This window comes from Orussus abietinus, unplaced genomic scaffold (genome assembly GCF_000612105.2).
Source record: "Orussus abietinus isolate OABI.00-Male unplaced genomic scaffold, Oabi_2.0 scaffold5, whole genome shotgun sequence".
NCBI classification, from domain to species: Eukaryota; Metazoa; Arthropoda; class Insecta; order Hymenoptera; family Orussidae; genus Orussus; species Orussus abietinus.
In genome coordinates, this window is record NW_019394929.1 from 2175318 (window position 1) to 2190984 (window position 15667).

Genomic DNA, 15667 nt, shown 5'->3' on the forward strand with positions numbered 1-15667 from the left:
AAATGATATATACAAAAATAAATACATAAAGATATGTATATCCAAATCTAGGTACCGATTTGCATTGGTATTTTTGCCACTTTTAGAGATACACTGATAGCTTAATTATTAAACTATTATCCCATACGTACTTGCTGCGTTTTGGGGCAGATTTTGTAAAAAGTACTTTCCTCGGCAAGTTTAGTCCGAGGCAATCAGGATTGTCGGGTTCAGCGGTAATTTTAGGCCGCGTCCAGAAATATTCGGAGCAAAACTCTCGAGGATCCCAAATCGGAGAGGTGCGATCTTCCCGACGTCCTTCCGTAGAGTGATCCAGGATCTGAAAGATAAAAACGATTTTTCCATATCGTTTGTCTAGAAGTGAAAATATTTATTGTCTACTCATTTCTTCCGTTTTAAAAATATTACCTCAATGCGAAGTTTAAGGGGAAAGGGCCATTTCAGGATAGGGTCGTGTCGTCCCCTAGTCACCCCCATTGTCACGAAAAGAGATTCATCCAGGAATGATCTTGGGGTAATTTTCAGATACAGAGCATATCCAGCAGAATTTACGTAAAATGTCGGGCTGCGCTGTGATCGGCCCAGTTCCCACTGAGACAGCTTTTTCGATAAGTCTGATACTCGCCAGTACCAGGAGAACATTTTGACAGGTTCTGAGGCAGAATGTAATAAAACGCATACATGAGTTCACTCAATTTAAAATGTCGCGCAGGGCGGTGGAACGTACACGCTTGATATTCACTTTGTTGAAACAATGGTCGACTTTCATAAGAAAATTTTCTACCGACAATAACCAAAGACGACGTGATTGCATTTCCCGTAGATAAGTTCCCCTTTTAGGCAACTTTTAATAAATATATATCATTCGTATTTTCATATCGGAAGTGTCATTAAAATAAAGGGGAATGTAACGAACCCTTGTTTTCTGTAATAATTTGCTGTATCGTGTTATTGTACTTCTTGATCTCTCTCAGTCGAGGCGACGCGTATCGATTCGATGCATTTTCGTTGCCTTCAGAGTTTTCAGACGAGGTTCGTTCAAATTTTTCGAGTTTCACCCTATGAGAGGTTTCCTTCTGATCTAGAGGAAAATTCACATTCTCCTGCTTCATGATTATTCTTAGCATTTTTCTAATTTCATCCAACTGCTCTTCCAGGACCTCCTTCAAGTCGTCGATTTGCTCGCGCACAGTTCCTGCAACGACAATTAATTCTGCAATCAAATTCGATCGCCAATTTTTGTTCCGGATCGTAAATACAAAAATGTATATCTTTACGTTCATTGCAAGCACCCGAAAGCACCTTTGTGAACGTAGTGTGAGCTTTTGCGACTAATTCTTCCGTCGAGATGGTACACGTTGCATGATGCGTCTCGGTGACGTCACTTCCGTTTCGCTTCACCTCGTGTCCAGCTAAAATCCAGCGCGAAAAATTAGGGAATTTTTTAAGAAGATCCTCAATACTTTCGCGATAAATTTTTTTTTCCGGTTTGCGTTGAAAATCAACTTACAGGCCTCTTGCACGGGTCCTTCGGTATTGCAAGTGCAATCGAGCAAGACAGCTGCGAGGGTCAGGAGTAATGTCACTTGACGCGCCGAAAGCATCGCGGCGAACAGAACTTCAATATGAGACCCTTTGGTGCTAATAAACGTCTCCTTCAAGAGGGGATCGGGCCGTTTCCAAAATAGATTTAATATCGTATTCGCCGCCACATCGGACGATACGGGGGAGAAAACTTGAATTACAGTTCACAGCGCCATTGGCATACTTTCCGGGGGTCATTACTTATTCTCGATAAAAATGGAAATAGAAGTATTCCATACGTTTGAAAAAGTTCACATTTTAAAAATAGCGAACTCTCATCTCTACCGCTCGTGGGTGTTATCGACCATTGCCGGTAGTTTATCTCTCCACAGTTGGGTGGCGTTTCACTTACGTTCCCATCCTTCTTATCGATTACGGAGCTTCTCGCCCCGTGGAAATGGGCTCATAGTTTTACCATGGGACGATACTCCGTTCCTCGCTCTTTTATCGACCATGGAAGTGCTCGCCATTTTGTAAGCGGTTCCCGTTTTTACCGCAGGTGCCGAGCGCCGGAGAACGGTCTCTAATTTGGAGCAAAGGCATGAAACGTTTCTCCATCCATTCATATTTTATTCCGAGACTTTTTGATGGTCCTCTGCTGCGAGGGACCATCAGGTGGAGTGCACCGACCTTGCCTTAACGGCGTCAATGGCTGGTCCATCTCGTATCTAATTTTTTTTTTAACGAAGGTACATCCTTTCCTTAAAAAAAAAATTACTAATTAAAATCTCCACAATTTGCGGAGCACGTTTTCTTAAATATCCCCGGCATTTATCCTCTTCTATAGTCCTCGGTTTCTTTTTCAGCAATCCGATGGCGACCCTGAGTGGAAGGTTTCTTATTGGTCTGGCCAGCATTCGAGAGACTCTGGAGCGCGGAGTACTTTCAAATCGCCTATATATGTACATGGCCATTGAATGGTAAGCAATGACGCAGTATGACTGCTGGCTTTGCATGCCGAGCGATATAAGCACATATGTTTGGAGAAAGACCGCCACGCGGACGTGGGTCTTAGTCGTCTTGTTCGCGGTAAGTATGCATTCTATCAAGTAATTACCATTATTTGAAAATATGTAGTCATGCGTCATTGAACTAATGCACGCGCAACGTGTGCTCTTTATCTGCCAGGTTTTACCCGTTTGACCGTTATTTTCACATCTGCTGAAAGAGGGACACTTCAGCTGCGGACGCGGAAGAGACCTTGACAGTGAACGTCTACGTGCCAAGTGCTCCAGTTTTTAATTGCAGCTTCTGAGACTTAATCCAACAGTCCGGGAGTGAACGAGGAGAGGTAAGTACCGCGTTCGTCTTTCTGGAGATGAAATTAAAAAATTCTCTCAATTAAGGGGACCGTCGAGAAGCGATCGTCATCATGCTCCGAGTGTACGTGCTGGCGAGTGTCATTGCACTTGGGCAATGCTTCACGTCTAAGCCAATATCGAGCCCGGTATTACATGGGGAAGGTCCACACTGGAACGCGGAAAATCAGATCCTTTATTTCGTGGACATTGCCGGAGGCACGATTAATCTCTATGACCCGAAAACCGGGGCCCACAACAGTACATTGATAAGTGAGAATGCGGTATACGGTGAGGCTCTTAATTTCTTCTTTTTTTTTTTAACGAGATTACAATTTTTCAGACGGTGAACCCGTAACTTTCGTGATCCCCGTGGAAGGAACCACGGACGAATTTGTCATTTCTACTGGATTGGACGTCAGGGACGTGTTTTGGAATGGCTCGAATAATTCGACCGCAAATAGTTCCATCATTTATTCGGCATTGCAGAAGCCTGACGGGTCCAGGTTCAACGATGCCAAGGTTGACAGAACCGGCAGACTTTGGGCTGGTAAGCATTGCATTTAGGGAAAGGTACCACCCGAATGTTTACCGTGATTTTATATTACGACGGCGAGTTAAATCGTCAGTGACAAGTAACCAAATTGCGCAATTACCGGCCTCGTAACGCACGAAGGGGCCGCGGGCAAAAAACGAGGTATTGTTTACGAAGGAAATTTCGTGCACAGGTACAATGGGTCCAGAGCGAGTGCCCAATGTGATAACGGAAAGAACGGGCCAATTGTACAGTGTCACCCCGAGTACTGGGATAATATCGCACTTGAAAAATCTGTTGATTTCGAATGGCCTGGCTTGGACCGAGGATGGCAAAACCATGTATTACATCGACTCTGGGGACAAAACTGTGGACAAGTTTGACTTCGATGAATCGGCCTGGGAGCCACTTAGTGAGTTCATTAATTATTTACCGGACGCATTTTCAAGCCAGATAATAGCGTAATCTCGATTTATGAAAATTATTCTAACCCGCGGTATTACGTGGCAGGTAATAGAAGGACGGTTTTCAACTTCACGGAAAAAGGAGTCAACGGGGTTCCCGATGGAATGACCATCGACACTAATGGGAACTTGTGGGTTGCTTGCTACGGCGGGTACCAGGTGATCGTTATTGACCCAAAGAGCGGTACATTATTGATGTCGGTTCCAATTGGTGCCGAGCAAGTAAGTTCTGTTACTTGGGGTGGCCGCAACTTGGACGAGCTGTTCGTAACTACAGGACGAAGGGCTCTAACGAATGAGCAATTGAGGGCTTATCCGGACAGTGGGTCCACGTTTCGAATAACTGGCCTTAATGTAAAGGGTTATCCTGCCCACAGTTACAAGTACATCTGAGCGATGGATGAAGTTGCCGATCGTCCGCGTTTACAACGGGAACAGGATGGTGGCCACTCCCTTAATTTAATTAATTTAATTAATGCGTTATTTATGCTTGTAGTACTTAGACGCTTAAATGCCTATCTGGGTCTATCTTGAATTCGTACTTCGGTTGGGCGAAGTCCGAACATTATCACGCTGGGCACTGACCTGTGGACGATGCATGTTGGGCTCTTCGAATTAGGAAGCCGCCGTGGTAGAAAACAATGAATGCCATTATTGTATTTCAGCCGGTCCATTCCGGTGCGCGTGCCAGCGGGTTCGCGCTGTAGGAAAGTGCAGGAGGGGGCCAATTATTTTAATGACCTTTAACTCAGCTGGATAAAGGCAGGAAGTGGGGAAATCGCGAGCGATCGGTTACGAGCCGGTCGAACCCACCGGGTAAAATATATTTGGCACCGGAGAATGGGTCCATTGTGCGAATGTCCGTTTTACCACCGCTCTCTGGTTCGTCGGATCCTTTTTCTCCCTCCTGTCTGGGGATTTACACGGGGCAGAAGAGACGCGCGATTTATATCTGTAATGGAGAAAGATGTTTCAGCTCAAGTCGTCCTTGCGTGTATAAAATCGCGTTCCAGGGAACTCTTCCATATATTTTCTTTTTTTTTACCCCGCGGCCGATATCGATAAAGTGTCAATTTAACCGCTCGGCCGTCGAGGAACTCGTTACTTCGTGACCGATTCGGGCCATGCTTTAAGATTAATTCCCGTTGTCGCTATTATCGACGCAGGGAGCCAGAATTCCCCTGAAATTACTTCCTGCGAATTTATCGCCGATTTACGGAGATTCACTCCGATCGGGGGCATGCGCTTCGCCGGTTTACTGCCGCTCGCGGATTTAGCCGTTTGCTCGGTTCGAAACGGCAAGTATCCTGCTTAATTTACGAGCCGCATACCGTCGACGTTACGCCAGTTCTTCCGTGTAACGATCGCGGCTTAAAGAAGACGCATGGCTCCTACATTTCGCAGATTTGTGCGTGCGCGCACGTGCGGCGACAGTAATTAAATGTCTACGAGTGCCTCGTAGATCCCTCCACCCGCGGCGGACCGAAGGAAAATTCGTTAAAGGGTCTCCTGATCACCATTATTCATAGACGTCATCCCCGAAAGTGGATTGCACTTTTCTGGGACGTCCAAGGGAACGCGTATCGGTCGAGAGGCGCTTTCTTTTAACGCGATACGGTTTACATTACCAATGGAGATGGAGACAATACTCGAGAGTGGTCGGCGCTCCATTTTCGCGAATCGAGGGAACGTTCGAATTTTTCGCGACCTTTCGCTCGCCGGCCGTGGAAGTGGACCATTTTCCGAACCGACCGCCGGCCTCGCCAGAACATTGGGAGGGGGTGGAAAAAAAAAAAAAGAGAAGAAGTGGCAAATGAAAATTTCTCGTTACGCGTTTCGCCGGCCCGGCAGGGCAATCGCGAAACAGCCGATGCCGCTGGATTTCCGTAATCAAGGGCATTACCCGAAACTCGATTGGATTTCAATTCCAGGGGAAATCATTGACATCGTTAATGCGCCGAGGGATGCGCGTAATTTCAATAGGTCGTTATCGAAATAAATGAAATGCCTCGGACCGTGTCACCGCGTTATCATTTTTCACACGGATTGTCCGGCACCGCGTGACAGATTCCGCGGCTCGTGGCACGTATCTCGAACGATGGGTTTCGTTTTTTTTTTTTTTTTTCGGAATATCTATGCTCGACCAATCGGATTTTGCTATTCCAGGCACGTACCTTTTCATTTTTCGGCGGGAGGAAGAGAAGGGAAAATGCAGGGCTAAATGCGGATTTGTTGATCTTCGAATTGAGTTCCTATTGTATCAGGCTTGGATCTAATTGTCCATGCGATAGGATCTAAGGAGTCCATTTGAAATCCTGATAAGGGGTGGAGAGGGGCGAGGAATTAATTCCGACTTAATCGTACAGTGCCCGGTATCATGAAATTTGCGCAGAGGTCCATCGACTCGTTGGTGTTTTATTATCCGAAAGCCTAAGTTACAATGTAAGATATTGTACACGTAGGTGTACGTTTCACGTATATCATACAGTCTCTCCCTATTTCTCGTATATGTACAGCCTCCCTTTACTCTAGCGTACTTTCGTAGCGCGTACGACTCGTACGTGCATTTGGCAACTTGAAATTAGGTACCTGTTCTGGCAGGAATTATATATGAAGTTCCGACTGGAATACACGCCTCCACGTAATCCACCTACTTTTGATTTCGTTTTCCCCGCGAAGTTATGATTTCCCTCGGCACGGGTTTCGTTCCTCTCCCTGCCGAAAATGAGCGAACGGCAGTGAATAATTATTATTCAATGCGCGTCACTCGCGCCCTTTAGAAAAGGGCTCGCCAAACGAAACAAGGTGCGATACAGGATTCTCTATCTATACACCAGAGTAATATTGCTTCGCGGCGCGTGAACGCGCTTACTTTTTACCCACTAACATTCGGAGGTATTTACAGAGTACTGTCTATATTACACCGACCTCAATGTTCTACCAAAAACGATTAAAAAATCAGTCTTCGAGCGAGACGCGCGCGTGGTTCGCTACACCTAGAGAAATTCTACCGAGATAGGCCTACTAAGTCAGCTTCCGGACCCTACGTGTCTCGACTGCGATAACTCGCTAATCTCGTACTCTCTTCGAGGTATATACCTGTTTAATTTCTCCGGATGCACCGCCAGTCGATGCATCGTCCACTTCTTCGATGTGTGCAAAGTCAGGAGGTCTTGGGGATCGTTGTTCGGTACACAATTCGTCACAGAAGTCGCTGTCCAGATAACATTATCTTCGCGTTTATTCGTCAAAAGGAAATGACAATGCTTACGTATTCCCTCTTACTTGCGCTCGATTCCAAGGATCCCTTCCTGGGAAACAGTGACCGCAGGAATATGGATGCAGACGCCCTTGGTCCAGGTCCAGATCCTTGCGTTACGATTATCGTTCGTTGCACCTCGTTACGTGCGATCGCGATTTTTCGTCCTTCCTCGGGGAGACGTCAGCGGGGAACGGGGACCAGGTGTCTAGGTACGTCGTATCTCTTCGGCTCGATTCGTTCCGAGGTCCCTGCATATCTCGGCAGCGTCCCTATCGCGACGTCCCCTCTCGGTGACACTGCAGGTCCGGACGATCGCGTCGTAATCTCTGTCCGGTCCGTCGAGGAACGGCTTTATCCGAAGATGCCCGTGCACGTGGATACGCTTCTCATTTCCACGTCGTGTTCGCTTTCCGAACGGGATGCCTTGCCCCGTTGGAGCTTATGCTACGAGTTCAAGGTGGTGGTACCTATGGGGCCGATGTTGCCGATGAAGCTGGGACAGGTGTTGTCGGGACGGTCTCCGCTCTGCAAGGAGAAGTGCCTGTAGGACATGTACTCCGGAGGGTTCGGGGCCAGAGGTTGCTCTCGCTTGACGGCCGCCCTCTGCTTCTTCATCTTCATGTAGCCCAGGACCGAGATCAGGACGACGAAGACGACGAAGCCCATGCAGCTGCCCACGATGAGGCCCAGCCTCCTGGTCAGGATGCTCGCCAAGCCGCCCCTGTCGCCGATGGCGCCGTCGCTGTCCACCGAGTCCGGCGAGTCCAGGGTCGTCACCTCGGTGCATCTGCTCATGGGGGAGTTAACCATTACCGGCAAGGCGGAGCCCTCGATCACGTCGTCGTGCGAGGCGTTCCACTGCCAGCCGTTGACGTCATCGGGGATGGGAGTGCCCCAGTTCCCCAGGCCCAGCACGCAGATCAGATATCGTGTTCCCGGGACCAGCTTCGTCAGCTTCAGAGACCTCGCCTTCGGATCCAGCAGCTTCCCTCGGACCTGTCGAGGAAACGTTCGATCATCGGCACTTCTTACGAGGAAAAGGACGACGCGTTCGCCGGGGACCGACCTCGTCGACGTTGTCCAGGGCGTGGTAGGCCACTTGGTACCCGTGCAGCCCGGAGTGGTTCCTGCTCTGCCAGGACACGAGGACGGAGAAGGGTTGAATGTCCTGAATGGCTAGTTTAAGTACCAAAGGAGCGGAGCAGAAAGCGTGGGGATCCAGGTCGAGGAAGACCAGTCCTCGGAGCTCGGGGGGCTGCTCGCACCTCAGAAGTCCACCCTGGACTTCTCCGACCCCGACACCTCGGCCAACCCCGCCGACCAGCTTCTGATGATCCCGCAGCCACTCCCACAGTTCCTGGGACTCGCAGCCGCAATGCAGAGGGTTTTCTGGGGACAGAGAGAGAAAGAGAGAGAGAGAAAGAGCGCGGCCGGGAGAGGAGGACGGAAGTTCGGCCAGAGAAATAAGTAAACTTGCGTTTGTCGGGGAATAGAGAGCGGAAAGTAAGACGGTATGTGTACGTCGAGGAACGGCTTATCACTCTTACCCTCGGCCCTCAGACTCCGTATTTGCGTCTCCAGCGGTCTGAATGCATTGAGGGGCAAATTCTCCAAGTAGTTCCTGCTGAGGTCCAACAGCCGGAGTTTCTTCAAAGGCTTGAACGCTTCGCTGGATATGGCGTTGATCCAGTTCCCGTAGAGGTGGAGCTCCACCAAGCTGATTAGATTCTTAAAAGTGACTTTGCCGACAATGCCTATTTGGTTGTAGGACAGGTCGAGGATCTGCAACGACTTGAGGTCCGCGGGGAACTCCTCGAGTTCCTTCAGTCGGTTGTGCGTAAGGTTCAATACGCGGAGGTGCTCCATCCCCTGGAGCCTCTCCTTCGGCAGAATTTCCAGACTATTCATGCCCAGGTGGAGGGTAAGTAAGTTCGGTAAGCTACGGAATGCTCCCGGAGAGACTCTCAGTATACAGTTCTGGCCCAGGTACAGGTGCAAAAGTGCCGGGAATGCCTCGAAATCCTGCGACGTGACGATGCTCAAGTTCGTTCCTGATATATGGACCTCTTGCAGGATGGGGTACATCGCCTCGGAAGGTAGGTCATGGATTCGATGCAGCGGGTTCCGAGTCAGGTTCAGCCAAGCCAGGCCCGGCAGGTTCTGCCCTGACAATGCCACTGCAGGTATCTGGCGGAATTTGTTTTCGGACAGGTCGACTCGGCGCAGCATCGAGGAATGGGCGAAGAAGTTGGCAGGCAAAGCGCTCAGGTGGTTGTGACTGAGGTCCACCGAGAGGAGCCTGGATAAATTCGCAGTCGCGAAGCCCGACATGGTCTCGATCTTGTTGTGGGCCAGGTCCAGTTCGCGCAGATATCTCAGACTTCCCAGACTGGCGGCATCCACGGTGACGATCGCATTGCCAGCTAAGGACAAGATCTCCAAATTCGACGCCCCGGATAACGCTGGATACGGTAGACCGGTAAATCTGTTCCGATCGAGCCGAATCTCCCGGAGAGACATCAGCCCCTCAAAGATTCCTTGTGGCAGGGAACTTAACAGGTTGTCGCTCAGGTGGAGGCGCGCTAGGTTCCTGTTCAGGGCGAACACGGTTTCCGGCAGCTGAAGGATCCTGGCGTTCACCAGGGAGAGTTCCTGAAGAGACGGCAATCCATTCAGGCTGCGTCGGTCCACCTGGCTGAAGTTGTTCCCGGATGCCGCGAGGATGCGAAGACCGGACACTCGAAAATGGCCTAAAGCCGATGCGTTCAAAAAGTTGTCCTCCAGGTTGAGGTCCAGAAGACCACCGAGGCCATCGAAGGCGCTAGGTTCCACGCTGGAGATGGAGCAGTTCTTCAGGTTCAGGGTCCTGATCGGCAGGTCTTCCTTGAACATCGTATCCCGAATGACGGTCAGCAGGTTGTTCGCCAGATCCAGGACGCGCAGCTTCTTCAGGGCCGTGAACGCGTACGGATCCAGCCTCCGAAGTCCATTATCCCGAAGATGGAGCTCTTCCAGTTCGTTCAGATCGGAGAAGGTTCTCCCCGTGACGTGGCCCAACTTGTTCATGCTCAGCTCCAGGAACTTGAGGGCTTGCATGGACTGGAAGGCGGCGTCCTCTATCCGGGAGATGGAGTTGTTCGTCAAGTAGAGGCGTTCCACCAGGAGGAGGTCCCTGAAGAGCGGGGCCTGCAGATGGGTCAGTTTGTTGTGCCCCAGCCACATGATCCTGACGGACGCCTGTCCTCTCAGGGAGTCGTTGTGCAGCACCTCCAATCCGTTGCTGTCGAGCTGAATGGAGACCAGGGAGCTTCCTCCGGAAGCGGACGGCGACGAAGACGACGCCTCCGGAGCGGAGAGCTGGAAGACGTCGCCGAGCACCGATAGCAGGTTCCCCTGAAGATTGACGTGCTGCAGACTGTTCAGGGTCCGCAAAGCCCCGGTCTCCATATCGGCGATGGCGTTATTTTGCAAGTGCAACTCCAGCAGCGCCTGAAGGGGAGAAAAGACTCCCCTCCTGACGGCGGCGATGCGGTTGTCCTGCAGGCGCAGCTCTCTCAGCTGATGAAGCCGGTCAAAAGTTCCTGGCTGCAGTTCCTTGATCTTATTGCCATCGAGGGATAACGACGAGAGCGCCTCGCAGTGTTCCAGGAACTCCTTGGGAACTCTCTCGATGTAGTTCATGCTCAAATGTAATTGGGTTAATTGGGTCAGGGTGGTCAGGCCCCTGGCATCTATCCTCCTGATCGCGTTTTGTTGCAGGTATATTACGGCCAAGCTGACGCTGCCGGTGAACGCGTCTCCTGGGATCTCCAGGATGTTGTTCTCGGCTAGGTAGAGTTCTCGCAATTCGGGCAGCCTCGCGAACACCCCGCCTATGTAGTGGATGTGGTTGTGGCTGAGCTCTATCGTCCTCAGTCGCTCGTTGCCCCGGAAAGTCGCCACGTCCAGGAAGACGATCTTGTTGTGGCTGAGATCGATCGACTCGAGGTCCTTCAAAGAGACGAACGAGTCCTTGTGCACGGTTTCGATGGCGTTGTAGTAGAGAGAAAGGGTGTGCAGAATGGGGCAAGGCCTGAAGCAGTCCTCCGTGAGCTGGTCGAAGTTGTTGCTGCTCAGGTCCAGGATCAGCAACGATCCCAGGACGGAGTAGCCGTCGTTGGGCAGCATCGATATCTCGTTCCAAGCTAGCCTGAGCGACGCCAAACTTTCCAGCCTCCTCAGAGGCGCCATTGGGAAGTTCTTCAGCTTGTTCTCGGCCAGGTCGAGGTCGCTCAGACTATCTTCGAGGCCGGCGAACGCGTACTCCGAGATCTTGGATATCTGGTTTCCCTTCAGGCTCAGCTTGATCAATTTGAGCCCGTAGAAGCAGTACGAGGAGAGGTCCTGGATCAGGTTCGCTTCCAGGTCGAGGGCGGCCAGCTTGTGCAGGTCGGCCAGCGACTTCTGGGGCACCTGCGTCAGCCGACCCGAGACCAGCGCCAGCGATTCCAGGCTCTCCTTCAGGTTAACGAAGGCGTCCTCGCTCACCTCCTTCAGGGACGAGTGGGACACCTGCAGGTGTCGAATTTGACTTCCCACCGGGAAGGCCTCGGCCTTCAGTTCCTCTATTCCCTTGTCCAGCTCGTACACGCTCAACGACTGAACCACCGTTCCTGAACCTGGAACACGTCGACACGCTCGTTACGCCTAAGTAACGCGTCGTTACCCCGTCATACCTAGACGTCCTTCCCCGGATCCGTCACGAGAGCACTCACCTCCGGCACTCAGGACTCCCAGGAGCGTGGTCCTGAGGGTCGCATCGGTCGCGCCAGCGCACTCCAGGAACAGGCCGTCCTCGAAATTGTAACAGGGACATCCCGGGATGGCTTCCGGGGGCGGACATTCCGCACCCTGAGCTCGAACGGCCGGCGGCGTCAGGACGCCCAGGACGCTCAGGACGCCGACCCACCACCTGCGGACCAGAGGCGCTCTTTCCAACACCCGACGTCGAGGAGGCGCCGATTCGACGGCTCCTCGACGTCCTCCTCCCCTGCCTCCCTATTTTCGAGCCTCTACTCTTCGAGTTCTCGACTCGGATCCGTCGACGTTCGACGCGATAAAAGGAGCCGTAACCACGGCTCGAATGCCCGGCCGAACGCGAGGCCGCGTCGGGGGTGCATAAAATGCACGTGCGACGATTGGCAGAAAACTGCGCCGTCGAAATGGACATAGTTCTAATATCGATCGACCTGCCGAGCGAGCCGATGGGTCCCCAGCTCCGAACGCAGCGAAGCCGTCTCCTCGGTTGTCGGTCACGGCTCGTCATCCTAGCGCCACATCCGGGACTCCTTTCCTCCGCGGAACGCTCGAACGGCCACCTGGAACAACAACGTCGGGAAGGAATTGAGAAGTCGTCCTCGAGGTGGCAGTCCGGGAGACGGGGTGCCCCGGGGGGTCTCTCGCCCCCGGAAAGGTACCCGAGTTCCCGGGCCGTGGGAACGGACTCGTGGCATATTCTTCCAGCGGAACCGCGCGAGAAGCGCTTCCGGAAGTCCTAATGGAAGCGCTTCTCGGTCCGGAGGGAGAGGGAGATCCATCTATCCGGGCGGGTGGAGGGCGGGGAATTCTCGGAGATAATCGCGCCTACTTCTGCTCTTCCCGTCGAGTCGGCAGGGGCCATTGGCCACGTAGTCGTCCCATTGAATGGCTAGGAAATGATTCGAAGACGGAGACGCACCGAGGCGAAGGTGTCCGACATTACCCGCCCGTAAAGGCTCGGATCGATCTTCCTCTCGCTCCGGTCCTCGGGGGCTTATCTTCCTCTCCACTTCCTTCCCTATCTCTTTTCCACCGCTTCATTCCACGGCGAGCCGAATCTCTCCGGACCCGCTCCTCGTTTTTCATCGCCTTTCAGGTCTCCGGACACGGAAGCTTCTTACGGACTCGCCGCGTCTAGAAAACCGATGCAAATCGTCCGGCAAAAACGCCGCGCCATCCACCCGAGTCCCTGCACCCTTATTAGTTTCCTCCTGGAATAAATGTCCCTCCCCTCGCCGGTTCCGCTGATTCGATGGAACTAGAAATCCCGGCCGAAGGTATCCCAGGGCCCGAGCCCTCGTCCAATCCCCTCGATTAGGGCCCGTTCCCTTCGCGCTTCCAGGACGATCCCGTTGAGATCGATCGATCGTTCCCTTCCGACTGTCGGCGCGATAACGAGCCTTTGATCTCGCCTCCCCCTCTATCGATCGCGCGGAGACGGGGACACCGGAACTCGAGGCCGAATCAAAGCTGGTATCAAAGCCAGTATCGGTCGTCGGCGAAGCGCCCTTCGGAAACCCAACCGGGACTCCCTTTGGGCAGAGGCCCACGGGAGGCGGTCCGGGTTCCCTGGGGATCGCTCGTCGGCCTCGCATTAGAGCTGTCCATCCCTTCTCGCCGGACGCCCGAGAGGGCTCCGCGCTCTGCGGCGACCATTGGCACATCGACGCGTCCGGAGGTGTTGGACCGAGCAACCCCTTCGAGATGGATGGAAAAACATCGGAACGAGCTGGTCCGGCCTTAAGTAAGGGCTCCCTCCCGTGCCAAATGGCCAGACCAAGTGGATCGGGAGGGTTCCGCCCTCGCCGCGCGGTTTGGCAGTGCTGGAGGCCGCTGGAGGCGGTCGGGGCGAACTCGCGCAGTTATTAATACGTATCCAGGGTTGGCCGAGAACGCTCTCGCTGCCGCGTTTACTGCCCCGAGCGAGGCTTCGCGTTCGCACTCTCGTATCGCGGCTGTCACCGTAAACTTCGCATAATTCCGAGAATATGTTCTTCTCCCTCGAGCGACCGCAGCGGGATATGTAGATCGGGAGCATCGTAAAGCCGCCGTTACGACCGCGTTTCGCGTCCCCCGCCGATCCGGATCCCCCCTCCCGGCTAAATCTCTTCGACGCCCGCCAGTTCGTCTTCTTCCGATCCCTTCGACCGGCTCAAGAGTCCCCTTAAAGGCACCCCTCGCGAACCGAGCCGACCACTTCCGGGAGGAAAGTTTCGCGAGGAACTTTCGCCCCTCTCATCGGTCAGGGAGTCACCGAGGTACGACCCGAAACGCGGACCGGAACGACCTCGCCATCGCGGAATGGCTAGAGAGACTTCTCCTAGGAGTCGTCGGCTGCTCCGATTTTTCCTACGCGCCCAAAGTGGAAAACGTCATTTTCGACCCGAAGGCGTCTCCCGGGAGGTTGCGCTTTCGGGGGATCCTCTTCGGGGGGAGGGTGACCAAGAGGTCGCCATTGCGGCGGATCGAACCGGGAGGAAGAGACATCGGCCCTCGAATAAACGTTTTAGGCCTCGATGGGATTGCTCGGCTAGCCGAAAAGTGGGCAAACGATACCGTCGCTTTAATCTCTTCTCGCGTCTCCGCGTCCACGAGGTGCGCCTCTCTCTCGCTCCGGCGAATCGCGGGGAGCGGTTCCAGCTCGAGTGCGAGTCTCGCCGAATACCAACCAATCTACCAGGGCGGATATTGCTTTTCTTTATATCCCCCTTTAAACCGTTTACCTTATCCTTCCTCGAGCTCGACTCCCTCGGCCCCAAAGGCTCAATTTTCCCGTGGCGAGTGCCGGAGCTCGATCTCGCCGTGGGAGACGCTTCCAATTTCCGCGGGCGTCTCCTCTTTCGCGCCCTCCTCCTCCTCTTAGGCCGTGCGTGCCCGCGTCCACCTGGCCAGCTTCCGGATCGCTCTCGGACCACGCAAATTGGAAATCCACCCCGGAGAGTAAACCGAGACCGCGTCCCACTTTATTTGCCCGACCTGCGGTAAACAGCTCGCCAGTGAATGGCTTTAAATCCACTCGGCGTTGTCAGGGTATAAAGAACAGGTGGCCGCGATCTTTTCCGCTTTTCCCTCCCTTGACTCGATGCGTGCCCTCCTCGGTGCCGGGAAAAGGAACGCGGAAGGAGGATATATCCGGTCGAACCATTAATCGCGATACGCGGAAACCGCTCGAGCGTCTCTTTGCCGAAGAGATGGCACCGAGGAAAGGGGTGGCGAAGCACCCGGCGCAAAGGGAGGGCACTCGCCGAGTGAATCGGGCTTATCGGGTCGCGATAAATCCTAGGAAGCTTAAAGGATGCCGTAATGGATTCGGACCATACGTCTTGGCCGAGTGGGCACAGGGGTGAGGCGCCTATGAGGGAAGAGGTTGCACTTTCGGGGGTGCCTCTCGGTCGAGGGACCGACTCGTCGGTTCTCGATGGAGTCCGCCCTCTCCTTTGAGCCGGGACCATCGGACCGTCTGCACGGTGACCTGGAATCGACGCCATCAACCCCGAGTTACTTTCTTCCTCCCCGTTTCGACCTTTCCTACCCGGCGAGTGCAGGACGTGCATTTATCTCGGGGACAATGCCTGACTCTTCGAATCTACCGTCTCGCGCCCGGGACATTTGCCTGGAGGAACGTTCCATGCGTATCCATGTACCCGTCTCGAGGCGGGAAAGACTCGGAAAAAGCCTCCCCCGGGAACGGTATCACTGGCAGCGGTGACAACAACCCCTGTCGATG

General features: G+C 53.1%; 3 protein-coding genes across 3 annotated transcripts; 1 reads left to right on the plus strand and 2 right to left on the minus strand.

The window, feature by feature from the left end:
- Nucleotides 1-41: 41 nt before the first annotated feature.
- Nucleotides 42-2436, minus strand: LOC105701332. The gene is made up of 5 exons (XM_012427994.1): nt 1511-2436; nt 1278-1412; nt 917-1195; nt 409-653; nt 42-319 (listed from the first exon to the last, which is right to left on the minus strand). Exons 1-5 carry the CDS (start codon nt 1602-1604, stop codon nt 83-85), a joined length of 990 nt encoding a protein of 329 aa, XP_012283417.1. The 5' UTR covers nt 1605-2436; the 3' UTR covers nt 42-82.
- Nucleotides 2437-2526: 90 nt separating this feature from the next.
- Nucleotides 2527-5895, plus strand: LOC105701333 (regucalcin). The gene is made up of 6 exons (XM_012427995.1): nt 2527-2613; nt 2713-2875; nt 2931-3155; nt 3226-3432; nt 3611-3829; nt 3928-5895. Exons 3-6 carry the CDS (start codon nt 2957-2959, stop codon nt 4272-4274), a joined length of 972 nt encoding a protein of 323 aa, XP_012283418.1. The 5' UTR covers nt 2527-2613; nt 2713-2875; nt 2931-2956; the 3' UTR covers nt 4275-5895.
- A 760-nt stretch (nt 5896-6655) lies between these two features.
- Nucleotides 6656-12352, minus strand: LOC105701123 (slit homolog 3 protein-like). The gene is made up of 5 exons (XM_012427566.2): nt 12312-12352; nt 11898-12094; nt 8691-11801; nt 8210-8532; nt 6656-8139 (listed from the first exon to the last, which is right to left on the minus strand). Exons 1-5 carry the CDS (start codon nt 12350-12352, stop codon nt 7588-7590), a joined length of 4224 nt encoding a protein of 1407 aa, XP_012282989.1. The 3' UTR covers nt 6656-7587.
- Between the last annotated feature and the right edge of the window lie 3315 nt (nt 12353-15667).